Genomic DNA, 26,538 nt, shown 5'->3' on the forward strand with positions numbered 1-26,538 from the left:
GGAGTGCGCGCGGCGCGGGCGGCGCAGGGGTGAGCCGCGCAGGGGTGAGCGGCGAGTCTGCAGGCCCGGGTCGGCCTCGCGGGGTCTGACTGTGCACCCTTGGCTCTGGGATCTAAAGCCCGGCCGCCGCTTCCTCCAGATGCAGGCCTACCTGTCTTACCGACAGCTTCATTTGCCATCTCAGCTCTGTCTCCTATCCCCCACCGCACCCGGCCCGGCTGCTTGCAAACCCGGCGAGCGGGGAAGCCAGGATCGATCTCCCCCATCTGCCTCCTGGTTCGTTCCGGGGAACGCGGAGATTTAAAGGGCCCTGGAAAGCCATCCATCCTTCTTAGGTTTACTTAATATTTCTCTGGCTCAGAAACAGACACCGCAGGGCTACCTCCCCAGCAGATGCTGCCATTCTCGAAAAGCAGTTTATTTCCTGGGCCTCCCAGACTTTCCCCTGGACCAGCAGGACGGGGACTTGGAGTACCAGGCACGGGGAGGCAACAACTGTCAGGAAAAGCCAGGAGCCAACACAGGTCGTGACACATAGGACTAGACAGGCTCTCGCATATTTTTTTAACTGGCCCCTCAGTGTGGGAAGTGCACACATCTTATTCAGCTGGAACTGAATCCCTTAAACTGTCTTAATATAGAATTCATCTCCTGCATTAAATAATCTTATGTCATGTTAAGTTGCACTTATTTCTTTCATACATAAATTAATATAGAACAATTAGATGTGTTATTATAATAATATCATGTATCTTATGAGTTTATTTTCCCTCATAAAATATATAGGTATGAAATAAATTCAATATATTAAAGTAATAATACACAGCTTATTGGCTCGCGTATTTATTTTCCCCATAAATAAGTGAATATACAATATATTAAAACCACACTATACATCTCATTGGGCTGTGTGTTTATTTCTCCATAAAATATGCCCATAGGCAGTGCTTAACATCTTAAAAATCGCAGCACATAGACATCTCTACACCAACAAAACGAAACAGACATTTCAGCTGGGGCTTTGATTTCTATGGACAGCCAAACTAGATAATTTGGTCTAATTAAAAATGCTCTTTCAGCTACAGCAGGTTGTTACAAGGATCAAGAATACCAGAAGGATCTTGCTAATTGCCCACCTTCCAGCTTTCTTTGGTGGCCAAGAGGAGGGCACCCTTCATCAATGCCAAAAATACAGGATCTGCTCTGCTGGAGAGAATTCACATCCTGGGATCATGGCTTGGTCTGTAACACTCTGGGGCCTCTGAGGCTTCCGTTCTCTTAGAGCCTTGCTGCCCCACGGACCCACACACAGCATCAGCAGTACCTGTGAGCTACTTAGAAATGCAGAACCTTAGGCTCCACTTCAAGTCTGCTGCAGCAAAGTCTCAATTTAGCAGATCCCCAAGTAATTTATATGCACATTAAACTTTGAGAAGCACTATTAGATCATAGTGCCACCTTGCTTCCTGCCTTCCTCCCGTGCTTAAGAATTTTTGATCCTCTCTACCCAGCTGATCCTCCCAGTCCTCCCCCAACTCAAAGCAGTGGACCCAAAGGATAGGGAATCTCAGCTCCTTCCTGAGGCTGCACCAGTCCTGATTCCTCCCTGCCAAAGTGAGTGGAGGGCCAGGGGAGTCCAGCCAAAGGCTGGATCTACCTGTTTAGACCTAGGTACTTTGTGTATCCTGAGAGTGGGAAGCAATGAATCCAGGGAATCAGGAGCACTGCCAGCATTTCCCCTGGTTGATTATTAGAGAGAAGTTGGAACTCTTTTCACAGGCAGCCCAGGACACTTTCTGTCTCTATTTTTCCATAGTCACAAAATTCACCGTCTCTGATGCCCCTCCAGCAGCACAAAGAGACAATGCATTTCCAGAAGGAAATGACTCCTGTTTTCAATCTCCCCACCCAATTTCAAAATCAAAGGAATGTCTGGCAATTTGGGATTCGTAAAGGATTGGTACTCTGGACCCCTGTGTCCCAGATCAGCTCCTTTTCCTTATTTCATCTCTGCGGCCATCCTATTTAGCCTGAGATTTCCCAGCTGGCTTTGGAGAAGGAAGGAGAAGGGGTAGGGATTCCCAGATAAAGCAGTAGACCCTCTCCCCGGACCCCCCCACCCCCCTTCTGCCCCACCACCAGTGATGGTAAGCTAGAAGGTAATACCAGGCGGCCACACTCACTTATCCCATTCTGATTGGGGCAGGGCTCCTCTTGGGGCAGGACCATTGTGAGTGGTCTGGAGCACAGACTAGTTCTAAATTGGCTGTGGTTGGAGTGGGAAGGTTTCAGTGCGGTCCCCAAAACTGCGGATCAGTCTGCCCTGCTCTCGGTGAGTCATTTCTTAAGACGAATGACTCAATATTATGGTGAAAGCAAACGACCATTAGACTGAGGAATTATTTGCAATCATGATAACCCGGAGTCATTGACAAAAAAATTTAACTTATGCCTGGCCAAGTCCCTTCCACTTTCCAGACCTCAGTTTCTCCATCTGTACAATAAGTGGAAGAGCTAGATGCGTTCTAATATCCTCTGCATCAATATCCGACCAAAGTAATACTTGTTAGTCTTCGCGAACAACGTATTAAGTACTTATGATGGCTGGTGTCACGTGCTTTCAAATGGAGGTGGTGACTTTTGATGTTTGACAATAACCCACCTCCCAAGTATCTGGTAGGACCCTTTTAACAAATTTTGAATTTGTGACTTAATACCAACCATCATGCCCCAATCATTATTATTATTATTTAAATGTTTATTTATTTTGAGAGAGAGAGAGAGAGAGAGAGAGAATGTGTGTGTGTGTGTGCGCGCACGCGCGTGCACGCGTGCACCTCCGCACAAGGAGGGGAGGGGTACAGAGGGAAAGAGAGAATCCCAAGCAAGATCCGTGCTCAGCACTGAGCCCAACGTGGGGATTCATCCCAGCCCTGTGAGATCACGACCGAGCCGATATCAAGAGTCCTCCACCCAGTCACCCACTGAGCCACCCAGGCACCCCCCTGCCAGTCATTACTTAAACTAGTAGAGAAAGAAACCTTTTCAGCAAGCATGAATTGGGTATAGTGTTATGTGTCAAGTTTTCAATAAATATGGGTATTCCAAAATGTCCTAACCAAGATTTCCTCTGACTTTCGTCCCTTGTCACCTTCCCCAACATTTGGTTATGTTTCCTCTTGCTTCAAAAACAGTAGGACATTTTATACAAAAAGAGCCACCAAACTTCTTCTTTGACACGGTGTACTAGATCTTAAAAGTCCCTTTTAGACAGGTTTTGTCTCCGTGCTGGGGCATCAGAGCACAGGTACAAGTTCTGGGTCTCCTTAAATAGCCCTGCTGAATTCACCTGCCCACCTTTCCCCTAAGTTTCTGACAAGCATTCTGTGGCCGTGCTGTACATCTTCTTGAAGATGTATTTTTTCTAGTCAAATACATGTCCTCAGTTTGCAGAAAGTGGCCTCTAGCCCCCATGGGATCCCCTCCACCTCCTGTGGTTGGTGTGGCCCAAATCCTCCCTTGACCTCTCAGGCTTAGTTCTGCCCTCCTGTCCCCACCCCCACCCCCCCTCTTCACACTCAGCTGGGAAGCAGATATTTAGTGCCTGAAGGACATCTAAAAAACCGCTTCCTCCTGAGAACAGAGTCAAAAGTAAAAAAGCCCTCCTCAAACCTTCTCTAATTCCCAAACACTACAGAAAAATCACAGTCTGGACAGTCATCCAGGTACAAATTCATCTTGGTCATTGTTCTATAAAGTTTTCGAAGTGGGTATTTTGGCCACAACTAATGCACTTGGAGAAACCCAATTAAGGAGAAAATTATTTCAATTCTTCGTGTCACTCTAATCTTTCCTTTTAGGAAGATTCCAACTCTCTGATTTACCTTTCATTCCAGATGAAATCTATCTAGAATACAGAAGTTAGGTTCAACCCCTACTCCACCCAGAAAGGCAGTTTCTAAGCTACATTCCTCAAGGAAGGAGAGATAACATCCTCCTTAGAAAACTTTTTCCAAATATTTGGAAGATCAGGAAATTCTTGCTAATATCGAACTTCATCTTCCTGCTATAATTTTAATCCTTTGGGTTCTTTGTAGATTATATAATATTAGGCTTTAGTTTCCAAAGAACTCTGCAGTTTAAAAGAGAATCCTGTGCCTAAACAGAGCCAAACTTCTCAATTCTTGATGAAATTTGCATATGATAAAATATATATGTATAATATATGGTGATCCGTTACATGAAAATATAGCACACATGCTACTTTCCTATCACATCTGTCCAGATTTTAATATGCCAGTTATAGTAAAAAGCAGAAAACTGTCTCATAGTATTTTAGAATGTGAATGTAATGTTAATATCAACATTTATAGAGTTCTCTATTGTTTATATTTTCTTGTTTGCTTTAATCCCACCAAGGATGCAGTGAAGTCAGTAGAATTAAACCCATTCTTCTTCTCTGAGGTTGAGACTCAGAGAGACCAAGAAATCTGTCCAGAGTCATAATGCTAAGAAATGGCCAAGCAAGGACTTGAACCCAAGTATTCCAGCCCCCAAACTACTAGTCCTCCTTTATGATATGTACTGCCCACAGTCTATGATTCTCAACCAGATTTGTGACAATTTAATCAGCTTGTATTAAAAGAAACACCAGTGAATTCAGACTCCAACCTCTCCTCAAACAGCCATCTTTTATAGAGAAAAAAAAAAAATGACAACCCTTTTAATTCTTAAGTTCCAACCTTTGATCTTGGTCTTGGCCTTCAAGAACTGGGCTGGGGAGAGCAGGCAGAGAGACACTTGGGGACCTTATGAAAAAACTGTGCAGATAGCTCCTGCTAACCCCCAGCAAAGGCAGCTTCCTACACACACACACACACACACACACACACACACACAGGCCAGAATCAGGTGTAAACTTCTAACACATCCCCCCATTCTGATTAGAATGGCCCCCCTGCCTGCATCCTGGGTGTGATAAGGAGGGGCACCTCTCAAAGATAATTTCAGTTCTAAACATGCCTATGTTCCCCTTGCTCCACTATTTAGACACACAGTATATAAAAGAGGAAATCAATCCGCTTTATTTCACTTTCGTGTTGGGTCTACCCAGAACTTCTCTGGTGAACTGAGTTTGGTCAATCAGAAAATCCTACACCCATAGGTTTTTTTCCAGCTATGGATTATTTCTGTTTGTTTTGTTTTGTTTTGTTTTGTTTTGTTTTATAATCAGCTGTGAATTTAGCAAAGAATTCAGGCTTCATAGACCTTCTGCTCAGGCCAGAGTCTGGTGCGGTTTCTTTTGAGGAAGAAGGGACTTGGGAACACATAGGGAGCCAAGTTACTTTTCTCCCCCCAGTCATTTCTGCTGGGGCTGGGAGAGCCAGCAGGAATTTGAGGAAGTTTTAATCTCTCTGCTACACAAGGGAAGGGAGCAAGACTCAGGGATGAATTAGAGATTATACTGAATTTGGAGAGCTAAGGCCAAAACCATCTCTGCAATCCACGGTTTCACTTGAGACACTTTTTCCCCAACCCTTTTCATCTTGTCATTAGTGATAGACTATTGGTCACTTGGGCTGTTACAGGGAGGCTGCGTTTCCCCAACTCCCAGACAGATTTCTGCTGTTTTATTAAACTGGTTTGGAATTCACTGCTTCCCCTAGACCTCAAATTGTTCCCTTAATTGGAAAAGCAAGGGACGAGATGAGCGGGTTCTCTCTGGGTAGAGGGAGAAAGGTAGAGAGTGAAGTGACAACTCTCAGAGGCTGGGCAGCCAGGTCAGACACAGGCTTCAATCAGAGTTGGGGTTAGATGAGAAATCCTAACCCTCTATCTACCCTTCTTCTGCAAAGGTCTCGGTGGAGAATATCTTAAAGTGAGAGGGAACCATTAGGGAACATCTGTAAACCCAAGAAGAGAAAACAGAAAAAAAATAGGCTTGTTCTCACCTCCACACTCCTTTTCTTTTCAACCCCCCTGCAGGCCACCCCTGCCCCCATCTCGATGCTCCTTTCCTTTGTCTGCCCTCACCCCTTTGGCAGTGAACATTCTCTCCCCCTCCCCCATTGTATCTCCCTTAAAGAAGTTACCAGCTGGTCCCCCTCCCCCCAACTTGTTCTGGTCTGAAGCAGGGTCCCAAGCAGAGTACATGTAAGGAGCGAAAGGGACAAGGGGCCTGTGAGCTCTTTCATAGTTGGGGGCTAAGCGATGCAGTGATGAAGGGTTATCAAGAGAAGAGAAAGGTAGTGTGATTCTGGTGATAAAGATAGAAAGCGGGAGAAGGGACCATAAGGCACAGGCAAAGTGAGGGGACATGGGAAACAGAAATATGGGGACAGAGGCTGGGAGAGAGACCCAGCTTTGGGGTTCTTTGCAAAGGATGAGTACTCACCCTGCCCTTTAAGGCGTGGGGAAACCTGAGAAGTTTTGAGGGTCCTCTCTGGACCTGTCTCACCTGCTTGCTTCCTTTCCTCTCCTGAATTCAGTTGTTTACAGAGATCCCTTCCCTGAACTCTTGCCCTCCTGGACTTGCCCTAGCCCCGGCCCCAGGCCTCGGGTCAGGCAGACACCCTGACAGGTTACAAATGAGCGTGGGTGTTGGATTGCGCCAAGCTCTTGTCCTCCGAGTCTGGAGGAGGAGAATCAATGGGGTCTACCTAAGAGCTTCGCTTCCAGGCCCATCTGGGTCTGAAGAGAGAGAAGGAGGCACTTCCTGTTCTCCTCCCCTCCCCCAACCCTAACCCGACCGACAGACACGGAGCAGCGAGGGGCGAGACTCCACTCCTGAACCTCAGGACCTCCACACTGAGTCTCCCATTCTCCAAATTCCCTCGCCCTATTCTAGAAAGTTCCCTGAAAACTGGACTAATCTTTAAGCTGCAATTGGTATTGAATTTGGGAATTTGAGGGTTGGGATTGGCGGTGGCGGGAGGTGGGGGGGGTGGGGGGATGGGGGGATGGGAGTGGGGTGGGGGAGTGGGGGTGGGGTGGGGGGGCAGGGACAGGGGATGGAAGGTGGTGAGGGAGAGAGGGGGAGGAGGCAACCAGGGGGAACACAGGAGCTACGCTAGTTTCGAACACTTGAGAAAGAGAATAAAAATTCCCTCCTCTTCCCCCTGTAAACATCACCTAGCTCTGTGCCCATTGTGGCTCTCTGGAGAGATACAAGGAGTTATTTGAGTCTGAGTGAGTGAGCCAGCTACAGCTATGGATGGCTAGAGAGAGGATAAATACATCTAGAGAGATGAGGTGATGGATAGGTAGGGAACGAATATAAATATGGAGAGAGACGGACGAATGGAGAGATGGATTGAGACAGAGAGAATATAAAGTGAGGCTGAGGGAGAGGAATGGATGTGTGAATGAGGAGAGAGCGTTTATGCGGAGACGTGGAGGGAGAAATGGGGCGTTTCTCGCCCCCCTCTGCACATTTCTGTCGTCCTGTCTTGCTCCCTGAAATGCGTTTCCCACCTCTCGGTTAATGAATTCTCCCTCTAGACTCTAGGCCCTGCCTCGCCCTTGGGTGTTTTGCACCCCCTTCCTTCACAGGTATCCATTTGGCCCAAGATAACATACCTCCCCCCGCCCCCCCCCCCCTGCTGTCCTAGCTCATCACCCCAAGATAAATTGGGAGACAGAGACCAGGAGTGGGAGTTCTGGGCAAAGTAAGGAGGCTAGATACCCCACCTCCCAGTCTACAGCCTTGGGGGGGGGGGAAGAGTCCTTTGGGGGGGTGGAAAGAGTGAGGGGCAGCTGGGTTGAATTTGTCCAAATCTAATAACCCAGGAGCCTATTGAAGGCCTTGGGGGTTGGGAGGGGAGGAAAGTCTTGAATATTCCTCTAACTTTTACCCCCTCTCCCTCTGGTCCCTTCTTTCCAAAAGTCTTTGAAGAAAGATGTTTTTGACGCTTCCACGTCGCTCTCAGATGGATGGGCTGCGGGTGATTGAAGTGTCTTTGTCATGCTAATGTTTGGGGGGTGATGGATGGGCGCTGGGGCTGCCAAACTCTGGCCCGCTGCGCCCATTGGCCTGGGAGAGATCACATGCGCCCCTCCACCCCCACTCCCTACCCCCTTCCTGGGGGAGCCCGGCCCAGGCGAGCTGGGCCAGGCCATGGATGCAAGCTTCAGCGTTGTGACATACTGCGGAAAGGTTGTAGGGCAAGAGGGTGTTTCCCCCAGACGGGCCGACCCTCCTGCGGCCTCCACGCATGGACTGTAATAGGATGAACTCCTTCTTAGAGTACCCACTCTGTAACCGGGGACCCAGCGCCTACAGCGCCCACAGCGCCCACAGCGCCCCTACCTCCTTCCCCCCCAGCTCGGCTCCGGCTGTTGACAGCTACGCAGGGGAGACCCGCTATGGCGGGGGACTGCCCAGCCCCGCGCTCCAGCAGAACTCAGGCTATCCCCCCCCAGCAGCCGCCTTCTGCGCTCGGGGTGCCCTTCTCCAGCTCGGCGACCTCGGGGTACGCCCCGGCCGCCTGCAGCCCCAGCTACGGGCCCTCTCAGTACTACCCTCTGGGCCAACCCGAAGGAGACGGAGGCTATTACCATCCTTCGAGTTACGGGGCCCAGCTAGGGGGCTTGTCGGACGGCTACGGAACCGGTGGAGCGGGCCCGGGGCCCTACCCTCCCCCGCAGCCCTCTTTTGGGAGCGAGCAGACGGCGAGCTTTGCATCGGCCTATGCTGATCTCCTCTCCGAGGACAAGGAATCGCCCTGCCCGTCAGAACCCAGCACCCCCACAGCCCGGACCTTCGACTGGATGAAGGTTAAGAGGAACCCACCCAAGACAGGTATGAGACAGGCGTGGCCACCCCTTCTCCGGGGCCCCAAACAGCTCTGCTTCTCCTGCACTGACGGTGTCCTAGGCCTGGGACGGCAGGACAGGTGGAGCAGTCCAGTAGAGGCAGGTAAGAGCGCTCCGCCCAGTTTCAGGTCACTTGGGGTTTCCCTGCCCAGCGAGTGCCCAGCGAGTGCCCGGTTACGTTTAGGAGTAAGTCTCCACACCGCCCCCCTCCCCCCCGCACTCCCCTGCTTCTCGATCTGTGTGCCCAGCACAGACCCAGGACCTGCTTATGTTGGGGGGGGGGGAGATGGGGGAGGTAGAAGGGGGCTTGGTCTGAATTTGGGGGTGTCTGGTGATCCAAGGGCACATTGAGAGCTGAAGTTGGAAGGAAGCGGTGGGGGGGGGGGGGGTGGTGGTTAGCTAGAGCTGACCCAGGAGGAGGAGAGGGGAAGGAGAAAGAGGTGAGAGAACTGACGTGGCCCCCTCTCTCTCCCGCCCCGCCCCCCCTAGCGAAGGTGTCTGAGCTGGGCCTTGGCGCGCCCGGCGGCCTCCGCACCAACTTCACCACGCGGCAGCTGACCGAGCTGGAGAAGGAGTTCCATTTCAACAAGTACCTGAGCCGGGCCCGGAGGGTGGAGATCGCCGCCACCCTAGAGCTCAACGAGACGCAGGTCAAGATTTGGTTCCAGAACCGGCGCATGAAGCAAAAGAAGCGCGAGCGGGAGGGAGGCCGGGTGCCCCCAGCCCCTCCGGGTTGTCCCAAGGAGGCGGCTGGAGACGCCTCCGACCAGTCGACGTGCACCTCCCCGGAGGCCTCGCCCAGCTCTATCACCTCCTGAATGAAACCTTCCGACCGACCGTCGGGGCTCCTCCGCTCTGGAGCGCCTCAGTCCAGCCCCTCTCCTCCGCTCTCCCTAAGCCAGGCCTCGACTTCATCGTTCCAGCCACCCGTCACCAAGGCCGGGCGCTCGTTTACAGCTGCTTTTGGGGAGACTGGGGAAACGCTTTTCTCTGGTCCGGGCGGGGTGTTGATGGCTGGGGACCCTACAGGACCGGAGGCATGGGAGACACGGAACGTGTCAACTGTGGAGGGAAGGGCTTCCTTCCGCCTTTCATCTGGGGACCAGCACGTGGGTGGGGTAGGAGCCAGCCACACCCTCCTGAATTCTCCCTTCTTTCCAACTTCCGTGTGTTCAGTCAGTGCCTTTGAATCTCAAGGACTCTTCCGGAGCCCTCGGTTCCTAACTCTCCCTTCTAGGCCGGGACAGAGGGAAGGCCTTGAAGTTTCTCCTGAGGGAGGTTTTTGGGTGCAGGCCTGTTACCGATGCTTAATCTCTCCAGTCACCACAGACCTTACAACAGCACCAGCTGCCTTGTGACAGACCAAAAAACTGCCCCCCCCAACCTTATTAACCCCCTCCTGGCACATTTGTATTGCACTAACTCAGCCTCCAGAAGTTGTTTTCTGAGACCTGCCTCCTTCCACCGGCTACCTCATCTCTAAGCCACCAAAGTGATTTGGAACTTGGTACTCCGGAGACTTCTGGAACGTTGTTCGAGGCCTGCCCCCAGCAAGCCTCTACCAGGAAGGCGCAGGCACGCCCCCACTAGTTCCTCCCCTATTTATTGCCTCCTGGAAAAACCCAGGACCCTCCTCCCCATCCACCTCTACCCCTGGGGCAGCCTAGGGAGGCCCAGGTGCAGTGAGAGCTCCCAAAAGCAGCAAGCATTTCTCTGAACCTTAGAAACAGTGGAGGTGCCACGGGAGTTTCTGGAAACCTGAGCCCCAAGCGAGCGGGGTTCTCTCTGTACCTCCAGCTACCTCATTTCAATAAAGTCTGTGTTTTTCCCTCTTCCCGGCTCCGTCTGCTCCCCCCCCCCCCTCCCGGGGTGGAAGAGGCGTCACACTCCAAGAGCCCTGAGGAGACATGGGGGAAGATTTGGTGAATGCTGGTTGGGCTGGAAAGATTTGAGCTGGAAGACCTCAGCTGGATAAAGAGGACTTGCTGGGTGGGACCAAAGCAGAACTGGGCCCCAGCCTCCAGGTCTGACTGTGGTCAGTCCTTGGGTCACTGGAGCAGCCAGGAAAGAGGTGGGAAAAAGAGAGTGGGAAGGAAATCGCCCGCCGGGAGAGGGTCCTGAGAGGGAGGGAGGCAGGAAGAGGGAGAAACATTATTTGGAGAGAACAGAAAAGGTGCTAAAAAAAAAAAAAAAAAAAAAAAAAAAGAGGAGGCCGTGTGGGGGAAAGCAAAGGCCCTCTACCCCCTCCCCCCTGCTCTCTCCCCCAGGCCCAGAGGGAGGCCTGGCATGGCGTGGGCCTTCACACTGAGTTTGCTGAAGGAGTGAGGTGGGGGTGGGGAGGCTGTGTAAGGTGCCCCCTCCCAACCAATTCTTGCTCAGAGGAAGAGGATGACAAACTCCAGAAGGGCACACGGGTTACCCCCGAACGCCCGCAGTTCCCACCCGCAAGCCCCCAACCAACGGGGATGGGGACATCGGGACAAAGGAAGCCAGGGTAGCTGGGAGACTCTGGCCCTAGCCGGCCCGCCTCCGAAGGGCCCTTCCCTGGCTCAAGGTGAACGTCCTGGGTCTCCAGGCCGCTGGACGGCAGAGGGGAGGCGGCCACGACCGGGGCGGGAGGGGTGGGGCTCGGGAGAAGGGCAGGTAGCCCGCCCAGCGCCCAGCGGGCCTGTTGGAGGATGTGGGAGGGCCTGGGGGCGGGGAGCAGAGCCCTCCCCCCCCCCCCCCCCCGAGGTAAATCCCAATCCCGCGCTGACCTTTTTACCTCGAAGCGCCTCTGGGCTTTTCCAAACAAGCCAACAGCAAGCCCGCGGGGGCAGCTATTGTCTCCTGGCCGGTCCCACTGACAAACCTTTGGTCGGCGGAGGCGGGGGGCCGGGGATCTGGAAGCTCCGCGACGGCCACCAAACCGCCATCGCTCACTCGCCCCGCAGTGCCGTCGAGCTGACATCGGCCTGCGGGTTCCGGCCCGGTTTATTGATTCCGGTGACCCGGGGAGTCCAAAGGCCCCGGAGCGCGGACAGCTGGGCATGGGGGTGGGGGCGCGGGACCAAGGGGTTGTCTTATCCACCCCATCTACTTAATTCTGACCTCAAAGGAAGAGAGGCTGCGAAAAGGAACTAGGAGCGTTCGTAAGACACGCTGAGCATTTGCTTCCTAATGAAAACGATGCCATTGCAGTAGCGGCAACGTTATCGAGAGTCGCACAGCCCAGCCGGAGGGGAAGGGAAGTGTGTGCTTAGCTTTCCCAGAGGCTGCTGTCTTGCCCTCTGTCCTTAAAAAAAATCTATTAACTGCTTTTCTGCATTGAATTGAAATTGCCACCAAGGTGGGCTTCCCCAAAGGGGGTCACCTTGACCGAGGGGACAGAGCAAGTGTCTGTGGAAACAAAACTCCCCTTGCTTGGAGCCATTTACTGTAAGCCGGTAGAGCCTTCTGGTGGAGGGATTTGTGGACCCTCCGACCTTGGGGCCAGCAAATGGGCAAGGATGCAGGGAAGGAGAAGGAGCAGTGGTTAGAGCAGGACCACAGGGGTGGTGGAGCTGGACCTCAGACTGGGGCTGACAGGTCCTGAGGGAAGCGTGATGGAGGAGACAGGAGGGAAGGCGAAGGCCGGCCCATTTGATTTTGGTCATAGCAGAAGGAACCCTCAGATTCCCCCGGGGAAGGGTGAGGGGCAAATTGATTCTCTGTTAACAGCGGGGCGCCTCAAAATAATCCACAATGAGCCTGAGTCTCCTATCTCCTTAGATGCAAACATCGTTCCCACTTTGCGCTCCCCTAAATCCCACTCGGACTCCAGACTGGTCTACACAGAAGGCAGTTAGTTGGGTAAAGAAAAGGTCGCTGTGCATTTTCCTATCAAAACTGACAGAGGAGGAGGACGGCAACACAAACAGAAACACATTTTTCCGCTATTGAAGTATGTTGATGGCTTTCACTGTTAAACTTTCCAGAATAGATGCCAAACTGCTTTACTCATGGATTCCTCTGTGGCTTTCAGAAAGGTGGGTTTTTCACAGCCCTCGAGGGGGCGAGGAGAATTATATTCACCAGGAGATCTGAAAGTGCATTTTCTGCAGAACTGGAAAGCCCTCCACCCCCACACCTCCATTTACCACGACCAACTCGAGAAAAATCTCCTGTTTTGAAAATATAAATCTTAAAAAAAATTTTTTTAATGTTCCTTTATTTTTGAGAGAGAGAGAGAGAGAGAGAGAGAGAGAGAGAGAGAGAGAGAGAGAGAGATGGAGCGCAAGCAGGGGAGGGGCAGAGAGAGAGAGGGAGACACAGAATCTGAAGCAGGCTCCAGGCTCTGAGCTGTCAGCGCAGAGCCTGACGCGGGGCTTGAACTCACAGACCACGAGATCATGACCTGAGCCGAAGTCAGACGCTTAACTTACTGAGCCACCCAGGCGCCCCGAAAATTAAAATGTTAAGAGAATTTTTTCCCCTTGATTCCTCACCGGAGACAGAATTCTTCTCAGGGCTGGTTGCAAGTCTGTTAAGGCTTCGGAGGAGCATCTCCGCACCCCTCCCCCACTGTCGGGGGAGGGGGGCGGTGGAGCCTTCCCACTCCACCCAAGCCTCCCTCCACACCATCTGTTTCTCAGCCCGAAGTGTTAACTTTTCTTCTTTCATTTGCCTTCTTCTTCAGCGTTTGTTCTCCCAACGTGAGGCCCTTTGATCTCCTGCACAAGAGAGACAAGAAAAGGAGATTTAAAAAACCCTGAAGTTCTTACTTTTAAGTTAGTTTCTTTGTTACGAACATTCCTTTGCACCCAAACCGCTGGGCTGCTGGAGGGGAGTTGGGATGGGGAGGCTGGGGGCATCTCGGGATGATTCAGATGGGGGTGGGTGGGGATCCAGATGAGTCTGGAAGGAAGGCTGAGGATTTGGGGAAGTGTCTGGGATACCTGGGTTCAACTCCTTCAAACCTCGCCTGTCATAGCCTGGTGGCCTTGGGCCAGTTGTCTAATTCCCTGCGACCAGTTTCCCTGCCTACAAAATGGGGATTGTAATTGTACCTATCGCATAGGGTTGATGTTAGGATTAAATTAGTTCATATGTGAAAAATACTTGGAATAGTCCCTAATAAATAAACGTGAGCTCTAATAGTAATTGTCATCATGATAAGGGACATGTCCTCTCCCACTTCTATGGTCCTTAATCTATTCCAGGGCACATCTGGACCTTCAGGACTGCACACACATACGCTTTCTTGTCACACTCGGATCTTGTTGGATCCCTGATACGTCTAGGGGTCTAAGGGCAAGTTATGGGTCCATAGAAGGGATTCCCTCCTTAGCAGCTGAGAACAGCTCAAGCAGGTCTGACTAAGACCCTCTCATTTCCTTCAGGTCTCAGGGCACTCCCCCATGGAGGGGGACAGTTCTCAGGGCCTCCGCACCTTTCTCCCTCCCATTATGGGAGGCTGGGCAAGAAGAAGGCAGACATTTTGAGTTCCCGACTTACACTGGTGGAGGGCAAGGGTTCTAAAGTGTCACTTCATTTTCAATGCGGTCCCCCCCTCCCCCCCTTATTAGCGGGGTGAGCTATTGCTGGTCACTCAATTTCCCTGTGCTTCCATTTCTTCAGATATAAAATGGAGGCTGTTGAGGAATAAAGGAGGTATATGAGACCTACTTAGAACACCGCCTGGTAGGGGGCGTCTGGGTGATTCAGTCCATTAAACGTCTCGAGTCTTGATTTCAGCTCAGGTTGGGGTCTCACAAGTCCTGGGACTGAGCCCCGCGTCGGGTTCCCCGCTGAGCATGGAGCCAGCTTAAGATTCTCTCTCTCTCCCTCTCCCAGCTCTCTCTTTCTCTCTCTCTCAAGTAAAATAATAATAAAAAAGAACACTGCCTGGTAGTGGATTCAGTAGAGATTTTCTGTGTTATGTTTCTATTCGCATAAGACCTTCCTCTTACTTTCTTGCGCTGAGTTGTTCTTGGTCTTGGCATGATGGCAGCAGACGTCCTCCAGCCGTGGTCCTCCTGCATTGCACCCACAGACCCACCTGGTACCATGACCATGGGACTTGCTGTGAGGGAATAGAATGATTATGAACAAAAGGATTCAGGGTAGCCCCACAGAATACTGGTCCAGTGTCACGATGAGTCATGCTCTTGGCAGGATAGCCTTCTTGCAGAACTCTGGGAGCACATTTTCACTATACTCCACGACATTGGCACCCTCTCCAGTTGTACTAGATTTTTTTTTTTTTTTTTTTTTTTTGTCTGATGACTCAGTCCGGAGTCTCAGGACTTCCTTGAATGACCTCCTTTGCATGACTCAATCGCAATATTCCAGAGGCTTCAGCTTTGTTGTTTCCCTGGCTTTCTCAATGCTTTCAATAATCAGAGTGAGTCCTGGGTGGGACAGGAGTTGGAGATGCAAGCTATTTAATGTCCCTTCTTGGGAGAACAGAGAGGCTCGAGCAGCTGTAGACTTTAGCTCAAAGGCCTCCTGGCCCTTGTCCACGGTTGTTCTCTTCATTAGGAAAATGAACGGGTCAGATACTTCAGAGAAAGAAAGAATTTTGTAAGAAGTCGGGAGACGCAAGTTTACTCTATCGAGAGGCTCCTGTGCGTCCTCAGGGAAGTCACCCAGTCTCTCTGGGCCTGCTTTCCCAGTCTTTGATGTAAATTGGATTATCCCACTGCAGCTTGACTCATCCTTTCATCTGAGGACAGAAGAAGACATAAGTAAGAAAGAATGTTAAGCTTAGTGGGGGGATCGGAGGGTGGGAGGGTGGGTGGAGGAATCATCCTGTTGGATATAGTCTACTGGCCTAGTTAGAGCTAATTAAAATCACTCTTTCTCTTCCTACCCCCAGTCCATTTCCTCCAGGCTCTCAAGATCACTGGCCTGAGTCCAGACAATTTTCAGTCCTGCAGCCCTTTCTGCCTGCAAGAGGACCTAGGAGGGAAGGAGCCCCACAAAGCATGTGCTCTCTGCTCCTTTGGGGCCTGAAGCTCCCTTCAGTTTACTCTGGTCTGACAGCTCCATTTCAACCCCCACCTTGGAGATGAGGCAGCTCAATATTTACCCAGCCAGAGAGGTTTGCCCAGAAGCCTGGCCTCCCTAGCCTGCTCCTGCTGGCTCTGCTTTGCGGCACCCCCCCTTCCTTTCCTGGTTCATGGAGAGTTCAGCCCTAAAATGGCTAGCAGCCCCCCACCCCCAGCCCTGGCGGAGCTGCCTGTCCAGGGGATTGCTGAGGCCAGAAGAGGGGAGGGGAAGGGCCCCGGTCGTGGGGTCATGCCCTGGTCTCTCCACTCTTGCTGGACCGGCAAGCAACCGGGGCCTCCCAGAGGAGAGACGACTCAGCAAACGATGGTCTTTTTGGACTAAAATGGACCCGTTGGGTTGGGGAGCCGGTCCAGGGCTACAAAGGGTCATGTCTCTGCACGTGATTAGTATCATGGGCTATGTTTAATCGTAGAGACACTCGGTAAACTCGTAACAGTCTGGGCTCTTTTTCCAAAGACACTAAAAGCGCTTGTACATAATGAGGCGACACACAGTTTCCAGCAGCCACATATGAGAACAGTCTCTTATCTCCTAACGTTCTAGATTTTACGGTCCACGAAGGCTGAGGTTTTTGTCTGTTTTGTTCCTGGCTCCGTTTCTAGTGCCTGGCACAGAGTAGATGCTGTATTTGTTGATAAAGTGACTAGTGAAGCAAAATGCTCCTGTCTAGAAGGCAGGTACCCCCAAAATGGTGCTCTCAAAGGATGTCAGTTTCAGGTGTTTGATTAGTGCAAGCTTGTTAACATAATCGACGTGTTACCATGAAGGTAATTAAAGTAAGGTTGCGGATGGGAGGGGACTCGGGAGGCATTTTCTTCTTCTCGTACGTTTGTACGTTAAAGGTGTCTTTCTCTGGCAAATGACAGAGAGAGTTGATTTCTGTAGCTTCAGGGTTAGTCTGTTCCCAGGGTTCACCCGCAGAGGTTTTATTTGGGCTTCCTTTAGTTTAGCAAACTCAAGAAAAGACTCAACTTTGGAAATGTAAGGGATTTGAAGGCCCAGCTGGATGTCTTTTTAAGTAAGCTCTACCCCCAGCATGGCGCTCGAACTCACAACCCTGAGGTCAAGAGTATGCTTTAGGGACTGAGCCAGCCAGGGGCCCCTGGGTGTTTAGATTTGTAGAAACGTTGGTAGAAAAGGGATGGAATGGTTGTCCTTCTGCAGAGAGATCCAGGTGAGGAGATCCCAGTGAGTCACTCCTGGCGCAAATAAGCCTTTCTTTTCCTTCTCCATCTCCCAACTCAACCCCACAGAGTCTAAGGTCACTCAGACATGGATAGACTAAGGTTTCCTTTTATCTTTTCTAAAAATACTTGGGCTATCTTCCCTTTCTGGGGCCAATAGGCACAGAGCAGGGGATGATGGGCTTGTTGGGTCTGAAAGGGAACAACAAGGGAAAGCATTACTTTCACTGCTTAACGGAACTCGGGCAAAGATGGCCGCCTGTTGGAAGTTCCCCGCTCTCGGGAAGATCACCCAGCCTAGCCTGGTCAGTTGCTATCATTGGAAATTGTTGGCTATTGATGGCATCCTTTTGATCATTCCTACCACCGAGGCATACACATGGATCCTGATCACAGAAACAGGCACCTGCACCCTCTGTTCCACCCTGGAACAGAAAAGGGAAAGGGAAGGGAAAACCGTCTAGGAAAAGCAATAGTCCCCTGCACCCTCTGTTCCACCCTGGGGCTAGATTTCTAGATCGGGGGTCCCTTAGGAGGAACAAAGTTGGGGGAAAGAATGCCTCAGCAGCAACCTGCGGATTCGTCAAGGGCCACGGGTCCTGGGCATGGCTTTAATGCCTTTGGCCAGGGTTCTCGGATTCCCCACTTCAAACAGGCCACAGCCTCTGCCAGCTGCTGTTGTTTTTTAGGACGGGGAGTCTGAAGAGGCAAAATCTGGACAACATGCTGTTCAGGAGAAGAGTCTTCAGAGTATATGTAAGCAAACACAGGCCAGTAGATGGTGGACGAGCTATCCCACATTGTTCTTCGGTTCCAAACTTCTTCCCCCCCCCCCCCGCGCCCCTTCCACCACCTCCAGTTATTCCACGGTGTCTCCCATTTACACTCAGTCATTTTCCAGAACTCAGTGTTCAATCCCCACCTTTGGGGTTTGGCAGGAGAGATCTGACCCAGGGGGCTGAAGCTACCAAGAGCCCGAGGCGGGCAGGAAGGCAACGGCTTTGCCAGCCGGAGGATGGTGGGGGTGGGGTGCTGAATCCGGCATGGGGTCTCTATTCAGCAATTCAAATCCAGCAATTTAGGTGTGTTGGAAACGGAGAATTGCGAAGATGCCTTTGAAAGTGCCTGCATGCTCACAGGCTCCCCCACCTACAGTGGGAACATTTCAAAACCTATTGAAATCCACACCTTGACACATTCCCACAGATATGCTGGCCTCCCTCACGCTTAAACAAGCATTGTTACTTGTGTTCTCGACCAAAAATCGAGTACACAGCTTTGCAGACGTGGCTGCAAAAGCTGGAGAAAGCGGGCTCCCGGGGAGACAGCCAATGTTGCCTGCATGAAAATGTCCTCTTTCTCTCCCACTCTTTGAGTTTCTACTTTGACTGTAAGTGGTGCAAAGCAAAACTTCTGAGAAGTGTGAGTGGAAAACGAAGCGTTCTAGGCATACAGGTGAAAAGGAAGAGGGCCTTTTGCTGAAAAATCCCTGGGTGGAGTTTATCTCTACCGAACTCCCAGAATGGAAATGAAAAGGAAATCGGTGGGAAATTAATCAGCTCACCAAGTTTGGTGATGTGTGGCTAAGCGCTCAGAGGGAAAGCAAAAATGAAGACAAAGCAAAACAGATAAACAAACAAAAAGTCCCAAACATGGCTGATCTCCTACAATAGCTTCATCAAATACCAAAGATCTGCAAAGCTGATTTTCTTCCCCTTGGTTTTCATTTGGGTCTTTGGACCCACAGTTTAGGAGGCTCTGCCTGTGTCTTCCTGCCTTGACCAGGGAAAAGAGCAAGACCTTGTGTTTATCCCTAGAATTTAATGATGAAGAACAAAGGCACGGATACAAAAATACAAGATAAATAGCATCCGGTTAGTGCCTATTACCAACCCCAGTTTCGGGTTCTTCAACATCCTAATCTATTTGGGAAAAAAAAAAAATCAAACTTATCACATCAAAAAAAAATCAAGGGGCGCCTGGGTGGCGCAGTCGGTTAAGCGTCCGGCTTCAGCCAGGTCACGATCTCGCGGTCCGTGAGTTCGAGCCCCGCGTCGGGCTCTGGGCTGATGGCGCAGAGCCTGGAGCCTGTTTCCGATTCTGTGTCTCCCTCTCTCTCTGCCCCTCCCCCGTTCATGCTCTGTCTCTCTCTGTCCCAAAAATAAATAAACGTTGAAAAAAAAATTTAAAAAAAAATCAAGATAATCAAATGTGAGTTATAGTAATCTAACAAAAATAACCTCAGTGTGTCCCTAAGTCCTGCCTTTATGAAAACTCCCCTCTATTTCACTAGAGAAAACCCCGTTTTTAAAAATCCCTCTGTTTGAATAAGAAAAGACCCATACAATAGCTACGGGTCTTCCTTTTACCTCTTTATGATTTTCTAAGTCAAAGGAATACAGGAGACTGGAAAAAAATTAAAGCAAATTTTGCTCTTTTTCCTTCTCTGCCTCCAGCTCTCTTGTTCACAAATCTCCAAGGCGGAGCAGAAAAACAGGATCCTAGGTTTGAATTTAATTTGATCAGTACACAAACCTCTTGCTCTTCTGTCCTCTGCATTTGCCAGGTGCTGAGCTGAACTGAATGTCAGATTCTTCCCTTGGAAAACAAGAGAAGCCCTGATTCTCTCTCTCTTTCTCCCCCCTAGATCTTTTAAATTTAGTTTTCAAATTTATTTTTGGTGACAAGTGTAAATGTTTGCTCAGTTGCCGAGGCATAACTCAGATTCTTCTCTCAGGTCAGTTGAAGCCTGGGGGAGTCCTTTCCCAACCTCTCCTTTCAACTGAGGCAAGGTTTAAGATGCCAAGAATTTTCCTGCCATCACAGGGGATCTAACTCAGCACCCCCAGAGTCCCTCCTTCCCACTTCATTCTGGGAGCAGTTTCCTGAGTTACAGGGTGTGGTTCCCAGGGGAGTCTGAAGCCCTTGTTTGGGAGAGGAGAGAGAAAAGCTCACAGGTCCCCGAAGGTCTGAATAGCAGGTGTTTCCATACTAAGTGTGCCTGGAGAGAAAGGACTCTCCCTTCCTCCCAATACACACACACACACACACACACACACACACACACACTCCCCAACTCTGTAAACTTAATGGAGGAGTTTTGTTGTTTATGGGAATGGAGACAGAAGAGGAGTAAGCTACTTGTAAATCTGCTTCTAGCAACAGGGAGAAGTGTTTTTCTCCTGGCCTTTGGCAGATGTGAAGAGAAGTTCCTGCCCCCAAATGAGATACAACTCTGGCTTTCAGATCAATGTTGCCTTTGGTTGACCATCTAGCTGCTTCCTAGCTCATAGAACTGAGGAATCTTCATTGCCTAGCTCTCTTCTGTTCCCTTCTCTCTTTCCCCACGCACCCCCTCAACATAGCCCAAGAGTCTTTTTATTTCTCCTTCCGGTGAGTGAATTTCCCGGGACATTACAGTGCTAAAGTCAATTGCTGGGAATTCTCCGCTTTGTACCCCACTGACATGGCCTTAGCGAATGAGGGTGGGGCAAATCAAAGCAAAAGGACAATGAAAAACGTGGAGATGGAAAAGACTGTATAGACTTTACACCCTCACCCAGTCTTCACGACTGCGTGCTGGGCTCCCACGCCTCTAGCAATAGGGAAATTGCTATTTGTAAAGGAAGATTCCTCCAATTTGGACTGCTCTAAATGATAGGAAATATTTCTGTATATGGAATAGGAATTTGACTCTTTAGGTCTCACGCCCGCTGACCTTACTTCTTTGCTGCCTCTGGAGCCAACAGAATGACTCTGAATTCCTTTGCCACGTGCTACCTCTCCAAATATTTGAAGACAGCTTTCATGTGTGCCCCTGGGTCTTTCCTTCTCCAGAGTGATACACATTCCTGATTCCTTCATTTGTTTCTCCTAAGACCTCATTTCCACAACTTTCCCCATCCTGCTCCTCTTTCCTTAGTTAATAGTTTCTATACAACGAAGTGTCCGGAAAATCCACAGTGTGACTGCGTCAGTTCTAAGTAGAGTGAGAATATCTTAACCCTTGGGCTGGCCACTATATTTCTGTTGATGCAGGCAGCATGGCTTGGGCAGGAGAGGGTAACAGGGCAGGCTGGTGGCTGGTGAGAAATTAGAGGAACTCTTTATCTCTTGCAAATTGTGTCCATCTACTTGACCTCTAGGGCTGCATCAGGCATCTGTACCATAATCCATACAGATCCCCAAGCTCCAGGACAGTACTATCACACTGGCAGTCATTTGTGGGGAACAAACATTTGCTGAGCGGCGTCTGTGTAATTTGTGAGAAGGGAAAGGAGCGTTAGAGTAGAGAAACCACATGGACAGGTGGGAAGGAGAGGCTCTATTATGTCAAGGGCAGGAAGCACAGGTGACCTGGGCTAAGCCAGCTGCTCAGGGTCTGCATGTCCTTATCACTCGCTGTCCGGGTAACTCTACTTCTTTCACAGTGCTTCACCCTGACCCCCCTTCTTGAGGGCAGCAGTTACTTTCTTGCGATCAATTGTTGTTGTTATTGACCTGTAGACAGCACTTTGCTGTTAGCCTTTGGTTTTCATCACATCCCTGGGAGGTTAGTATAATCCTTTAAAAAGAATTTTTTTTGATATTTATTTTTGAGAGAGAGAGAGACAGAGTACAAGTGAGGGAGGGTCAGAGAGAGAGAGAGGGAGGGGCGCCTGGGTGGCTCAGTCGGTTGAGCGTCCGACTTCGGCTCAGGTCATGTCTCACAGTTCGTGGGTTTGAGCCCCGCATCAGGCTCTGGGCTGACCACTTGCTCAGAGCCTGGAGCCTGCTTCAGATTCTGTGTCTCCTACTCTCTCTGCCCCTCCCCCGTTCACGCTTTGTCTCACTCTGTTTCTCAAAAATAAAAATGTAAAAAATTAAAAAAAAAATTAAAAAAAAAAAAAAAAGGAGAGAGAGAAAGGGAGACACAGACTCTGAAGCAGGTTCCAGGCTCCAAGCTGTCAGCACAGAGCCCGATGTGGGCTCAAACCCACAGACCGGGAGATCATGACCTGAGCTGAAGTCGGACGCCCAACCATCTGAGCCACCCAGAAACCTGGTTAGTATGATCCTTATCCTCACAGCAGGGGAGCCCGAGGCTCAGAGAAGTAAGGTACCCAAGATTGCATATATGAAAAGCAACATGTGATTTTCTTTTTCTGTCCCTGGCCCTAAAGAATCTATATGTTGGTCCACATATTTGGCATATGCAATGCATTTAGGATGATGGCTTTTATTCCACCTGCCCCAACTGTACCCCTAGCTATTGTTCAAGGTCTTAGGTCATTGCCTTTTTCCTTTTAGGGAACAGATATCAAGCAGACTACCCAAATATCCAAGATCACCAGCTTCAACTAGGGAATCTCTCCCTCTGTATAACCTTTAAAGATGGAGAATTCTGCAAATAGAGTCCAAATCAAATCTCGGTTGACTCCTAGATTCTGTGAAAACCTCTAATGGTCCAGAGTTTGGCCGTGATGGGAGGTCTGGCTTTAGGGATCCTCCCCTTGGAATGATCTTCTCCCAGTTTGGAAAGACGCAGGCACTTTGAACATGACCGATCTTGAAGCTGAAAGGCTCAAGTCTGGTATATTATAGAAAGCCTGGGGAAACTGGAAAGGGGGCTTTTAACGTGAATTTGGGAAAGCGTCTTTTTGAGGACGTATCTTGCCAAATTCTTATGATGGGTGTGTGGGTGCTGGGACTTCACAGGAGATGGGAGTCATAACACACGGATAGTCAAGAAGTAGGGGGTTTTAGCCCTGGAGTTAGAGACGATAGCACTGCCCAGGTGCCTACTCTCATTGGAATCAGCCTTCTTCTACATTCTCCATTCCCCGCCATCCTCCTCCCCCAGGCCTTGTTCGAGATCCTGGTCATGGCAGACATATAGTCAGGGCTTTGAAGACTTTGAGGAATAAGCAGATCAAAAGTCCAAATCTCCAACCCCTTCCACCTGTGAGCCTCCTGGCACTGGTCTGGAGAGCCAGGCACAAAGCAGATGGGAGGCAGAAACCTGGAGGCCATAAGCAGCTTCCTATCCTATAACTCAGCCCAGGTCCTGGGGACCTATTGTCAGGGGTCCTGACGATGGAATGATGGGGAGGCTGGGGTGAGACAGGAAGAGGAGGGGTGAGGTACATGAGGCACACAGAGCCAGATTAGGGGCAGTAGATCACTTGGGTCTGGCATCTACTCTCTCGCTTTACGCAAATGTTGCTTTAGCCCCAAAGAAGCTACATTCTGAGACTGGCTCGCTGTTTATTTCAAAGGACGCAGACTTTGAAGAGTTCTGAAGGGGCTCCTGATAGGGGCATCTCGTCATACATATAGCCCAGCAGCAGGGCAGTAAATCGAGAAGGTGCAGAAACAAAACAAAACAAAACAGATTAAAAAAACCCTTCCTTGATCAGAAGTTGTAAAGAATTTGCCAAGTCTGCAGATGAGAAGATCACTAGAGAGAGTGCGTGTGTGAGTCCTTCAGAGAGAGTCCATTTATTTTCTCCTGTTACCTTCTTTCTAGATGAGTGAGGCACGCACGACAAGGGGGAGGTGGGTCAGCATTGGTTGTGAGGCCACACAGCCCCAGTCACATATGGCTTCTCCTCACCAGGTGCTCCCAGCAAGCGGTATGGGGGGATCTTGCCTTTCCTTATCGGTTCTGAAATACAAGCCACAGAGACCCAGTGGCTGTCAAGGTAAAAGGCTATCACAGAGCAAATACCTGAATGAGAGAGACATATTTGAGAAAAGACAGATAACATTTTCAACATATTTAGAGATCCCAGCCCTCGTCCGGCTTCAGAATCTTTTCCACCTGAGCTTTTCCCAGTAAGGGGTGTCAAACAAATTAAAGAGTTTCTGGGAAGGCAGGAACCAGGCATCTTACCGGTTCTTTTGTCATGTGTTGGAGCCGGCCTGGAGACAACCATGCTGAAATAATGGGTCTTGGTAATTTCACAAGCTAAGGGGCTCCAAGGACACCATATTTCACTTACTTTGCGGATAGGCACTTAGCCCCCTAACCAAAGGGAATATCAATTTTTGCTGAGAATCAGTAAAAATCATTAGACAGCAGTGGGAGTCTGGAGGGGGAGAGGCAGTTAGCACTCCTTTTTATAAGGTCCCGTGATGGCTTCATGAGTCTTTCCACTCTTACTTTCATCTCCCCCATCATCAGCGTTGCTTGTTAACTAAAGCAATGGAGGCCAAAGAATTTCATTTAATTGGAGGTGATCTTGGAAGAAACTAAGCACTCTGCACATGGCAACCTTGTACATTGGATCTAATGTAGGATCCAACACAAGCCCATCAAAATGTAAAGTAAGCAGGAGGGGTCAAATATACGAAATGGGCAACCAGGAAACCAAAAACTGTGGTTTTGATTTATACTTCCCTAATGATTAGTGATGTTAAGCAACTTTTCTTGTGCTCATTGGTCATTTGTACATCTTCTTTGGGGAAATGTCTGTTCAAGTCCTTTGTCCACTTTTAACAGGGCTGTTCCCTTTTTGTGGTAGAGTTGTAGGGGATCTTTATATATTCTGGTTATTAAATCCTTCTCAGATATATGATGATATCACTCTTGCTGATTGTGTCCTTTGATGCAACAGTGACTTTTTTTTTTTAATTTTTTTTTTTCAACGTTTATTTATTTGTGGGACAGAGAGAGACAGAGCATGAACGGGGGAGGGGCAGAGAGAGAGGGAGACACAGAATCGGAAACAGGCTCCAGGCTCCGAGCCATCAGCCCAGAGCCCGACGGGGGGCTCGAACTCACGGACCGCGAGATCGAGATCGTGACCTGGCTGAAGTCGGACACTTAACCACTGCGCCACCCAGGCGCCCCCAACAGTGACTTTTAAATTCAAAATAGCTTACCTTTATCTTAGTTAAACTTCATGGCTTTGCATGGTCTCATCCCTGCCTACAAAGCCCCCCTAGTTTCCTTTGTCTGTTTGACTCCTATGCCTCCTCTAAGACTCAGCCCTGTTGTCACTTCCTCCACTCTGAGTTAGGAGCTCTTCTCCTACATCCTTATTTTCTGCATGTGCCTCCCCTATAGCCCTTAGTGCGATGCATTCTAACGGCATAGATCTAATTCTTTTTTTTTTAATTTATTTTTTTAATGTTTTTATTTATTTTTGAGACAGAGAGAGACAGAGCATGAGCAGGGGAGGGGCAGAGACAGAGGGAGACACAGAACCCGAAGCAGGCTCCAGGCTCCGAGCTGTCAGCACAGAGCCCGATGCGGGGTTCGAACTCTTGGGCCGTGAGATCATGACCTGAGCTGAAGTCAGACGCTCCACCGACTGAGCCACCCAGTCACCCCAGAGATCTAATTCTAAGGCAGGGATCATCTTGTTAGTCCTTGTTTTCCTGTGTTTGGCTCACAGGTTCTGACTGAACTAACAAATATTAAATGTAGCCGAATATTCTGAAGCGATCCAGAGGAGGTCGACCAAGAAGAAGGAGAGCGATGATGATTAGAAAACGTGTGTACAATGTTTTATAATCATCAGATAATGTAGGCATATATTATCTCATTCTCTCTGCCCCCCCCAGCTTTATTGAGGTATGATTGACGAATAAAGATTGTAGGAATTTAGGTAGCCCAGCGTGATTTTCTAGGGTGTACAATGTGATGATGTCATATACATATACGTTGTGAAATTATTACCACAGTCAAGTTAATTAACACATCTATTACCTCACATTGTGTGTGTGTGTGTGTGTGTGCGCGCGCGCGTGCGTGTGAGTGCATGCGCGTGCACGCGTGTGGTGAGAACACTCAGATCTACTCTCTTAGCAAATTTCAAGTATACAATACAATGTTATTAATTATATATAATCACTATGCTGTACATTAGTTGCCCAGAACTTATTCGTCTTAGATCTGAAGGTTACTATCCTATGAGCACTGTCTCCCCCTGCCCCCTACCTCTCAGTGCCTAACAACCTCCACTCTCCCCTCTGGTTCCGTGAATTCAACTTTTTTAGTCTCCACATATCAGTGAGATCATGCAACATCTGTCTGCCTGTATCGGGCTTATTTCACTTAGCGTAATGTCCTCCAGGTTTTTCCAGAACTGCAAATGGCAGTTCTTTCTTTCTTTTTTATGGCTTAATACCATCGCAATCTATATATAACTTAAAAATTATTTTACTATTCTTAAAATTAAAGCACAGTTGACGTACAATGTCCTATTAGTTCCAGGTGTATAGCTTAGTGATTTGACAACTCTATACGTTATTCTATGCTCACCATGATAAGTGTGGCTACCATCTGTCACCATACAAGGCTGTTACAATATCACAGACGATATTTCCTATGCTTTTCATCCCCACGGTTTATTTATTTAAGACCTGGGAGTTTGTGCCTTTTTTTTTTTTTTTTTTTTATAGATCAATATTTATTTATTTATTTTTTCAACATTTATTTATTTTTTGGGACAGAGAGAGACAGAGCATGAACGGGGGAGGGGCAGAGAGAGAGGGAGACACAGAATCGGGAACAGGCTCC

At 49.5% G+C, this 26,538-nt stretch overlaps 1 protein-coding gene and 1 long non-coding RNA gene across 2 annotated transcripts; one reads left to right on the forward strand and one right to left on the reverse strand.

Annotated features, from left to right (window-relative positions):
- Nucleotides 1–2,228: 2,228 nt before the first annotated feature.
- On the reverse strand, nucleotides 2,229–24,506 carry LOC121044852 (uncharacterized). Its single transcript, XR_005797512.1, has 3 exons — nucleotides 24,390–24,506; nucleotides 15,082–15,084; nucleotides 2,229–2,239 (listed from the first exon to the last, which is right to left on the reverse strand). It is a non-coding gene; the product is annotated as an uncharacterized LOC121044852 (long non-coding RNA).
- HOXB1 (homeobox B1) lies at nucleotides 8,110–10,647 on the forward strand. The gene is given in 3 exon segments (XM_040497284.1): nucleotides 8,110–8,411; nucleotides 8,413–8,800; nucleotides 9,304–10,647. Coding segments are annotated over 3 exon segments (915 nt in total). The 5' UTR covers nucleotides 8,110–8,213; the 3' UTR covers nucleotides 9,633–10,647.
- Nucleotides 24,507–26,538: the final 2,032 nt, after the last annotated feature.

This window comes from Herpailurus yagouaroundi, unplaced genomic scaffold, assembly GCF_014898765.1.
Source record: "Herpailurus yagouaroundi ecotype Mexico unplaced genomic scaffold, PumYag 189, whole genome shotgun sequence".
Lineage (NCBI taxonomy): Eukaryota > Metazoa > Chordata > Mammalia > Carnivora > Felidae > Herpailurus > Herpailurus yagouaroundi.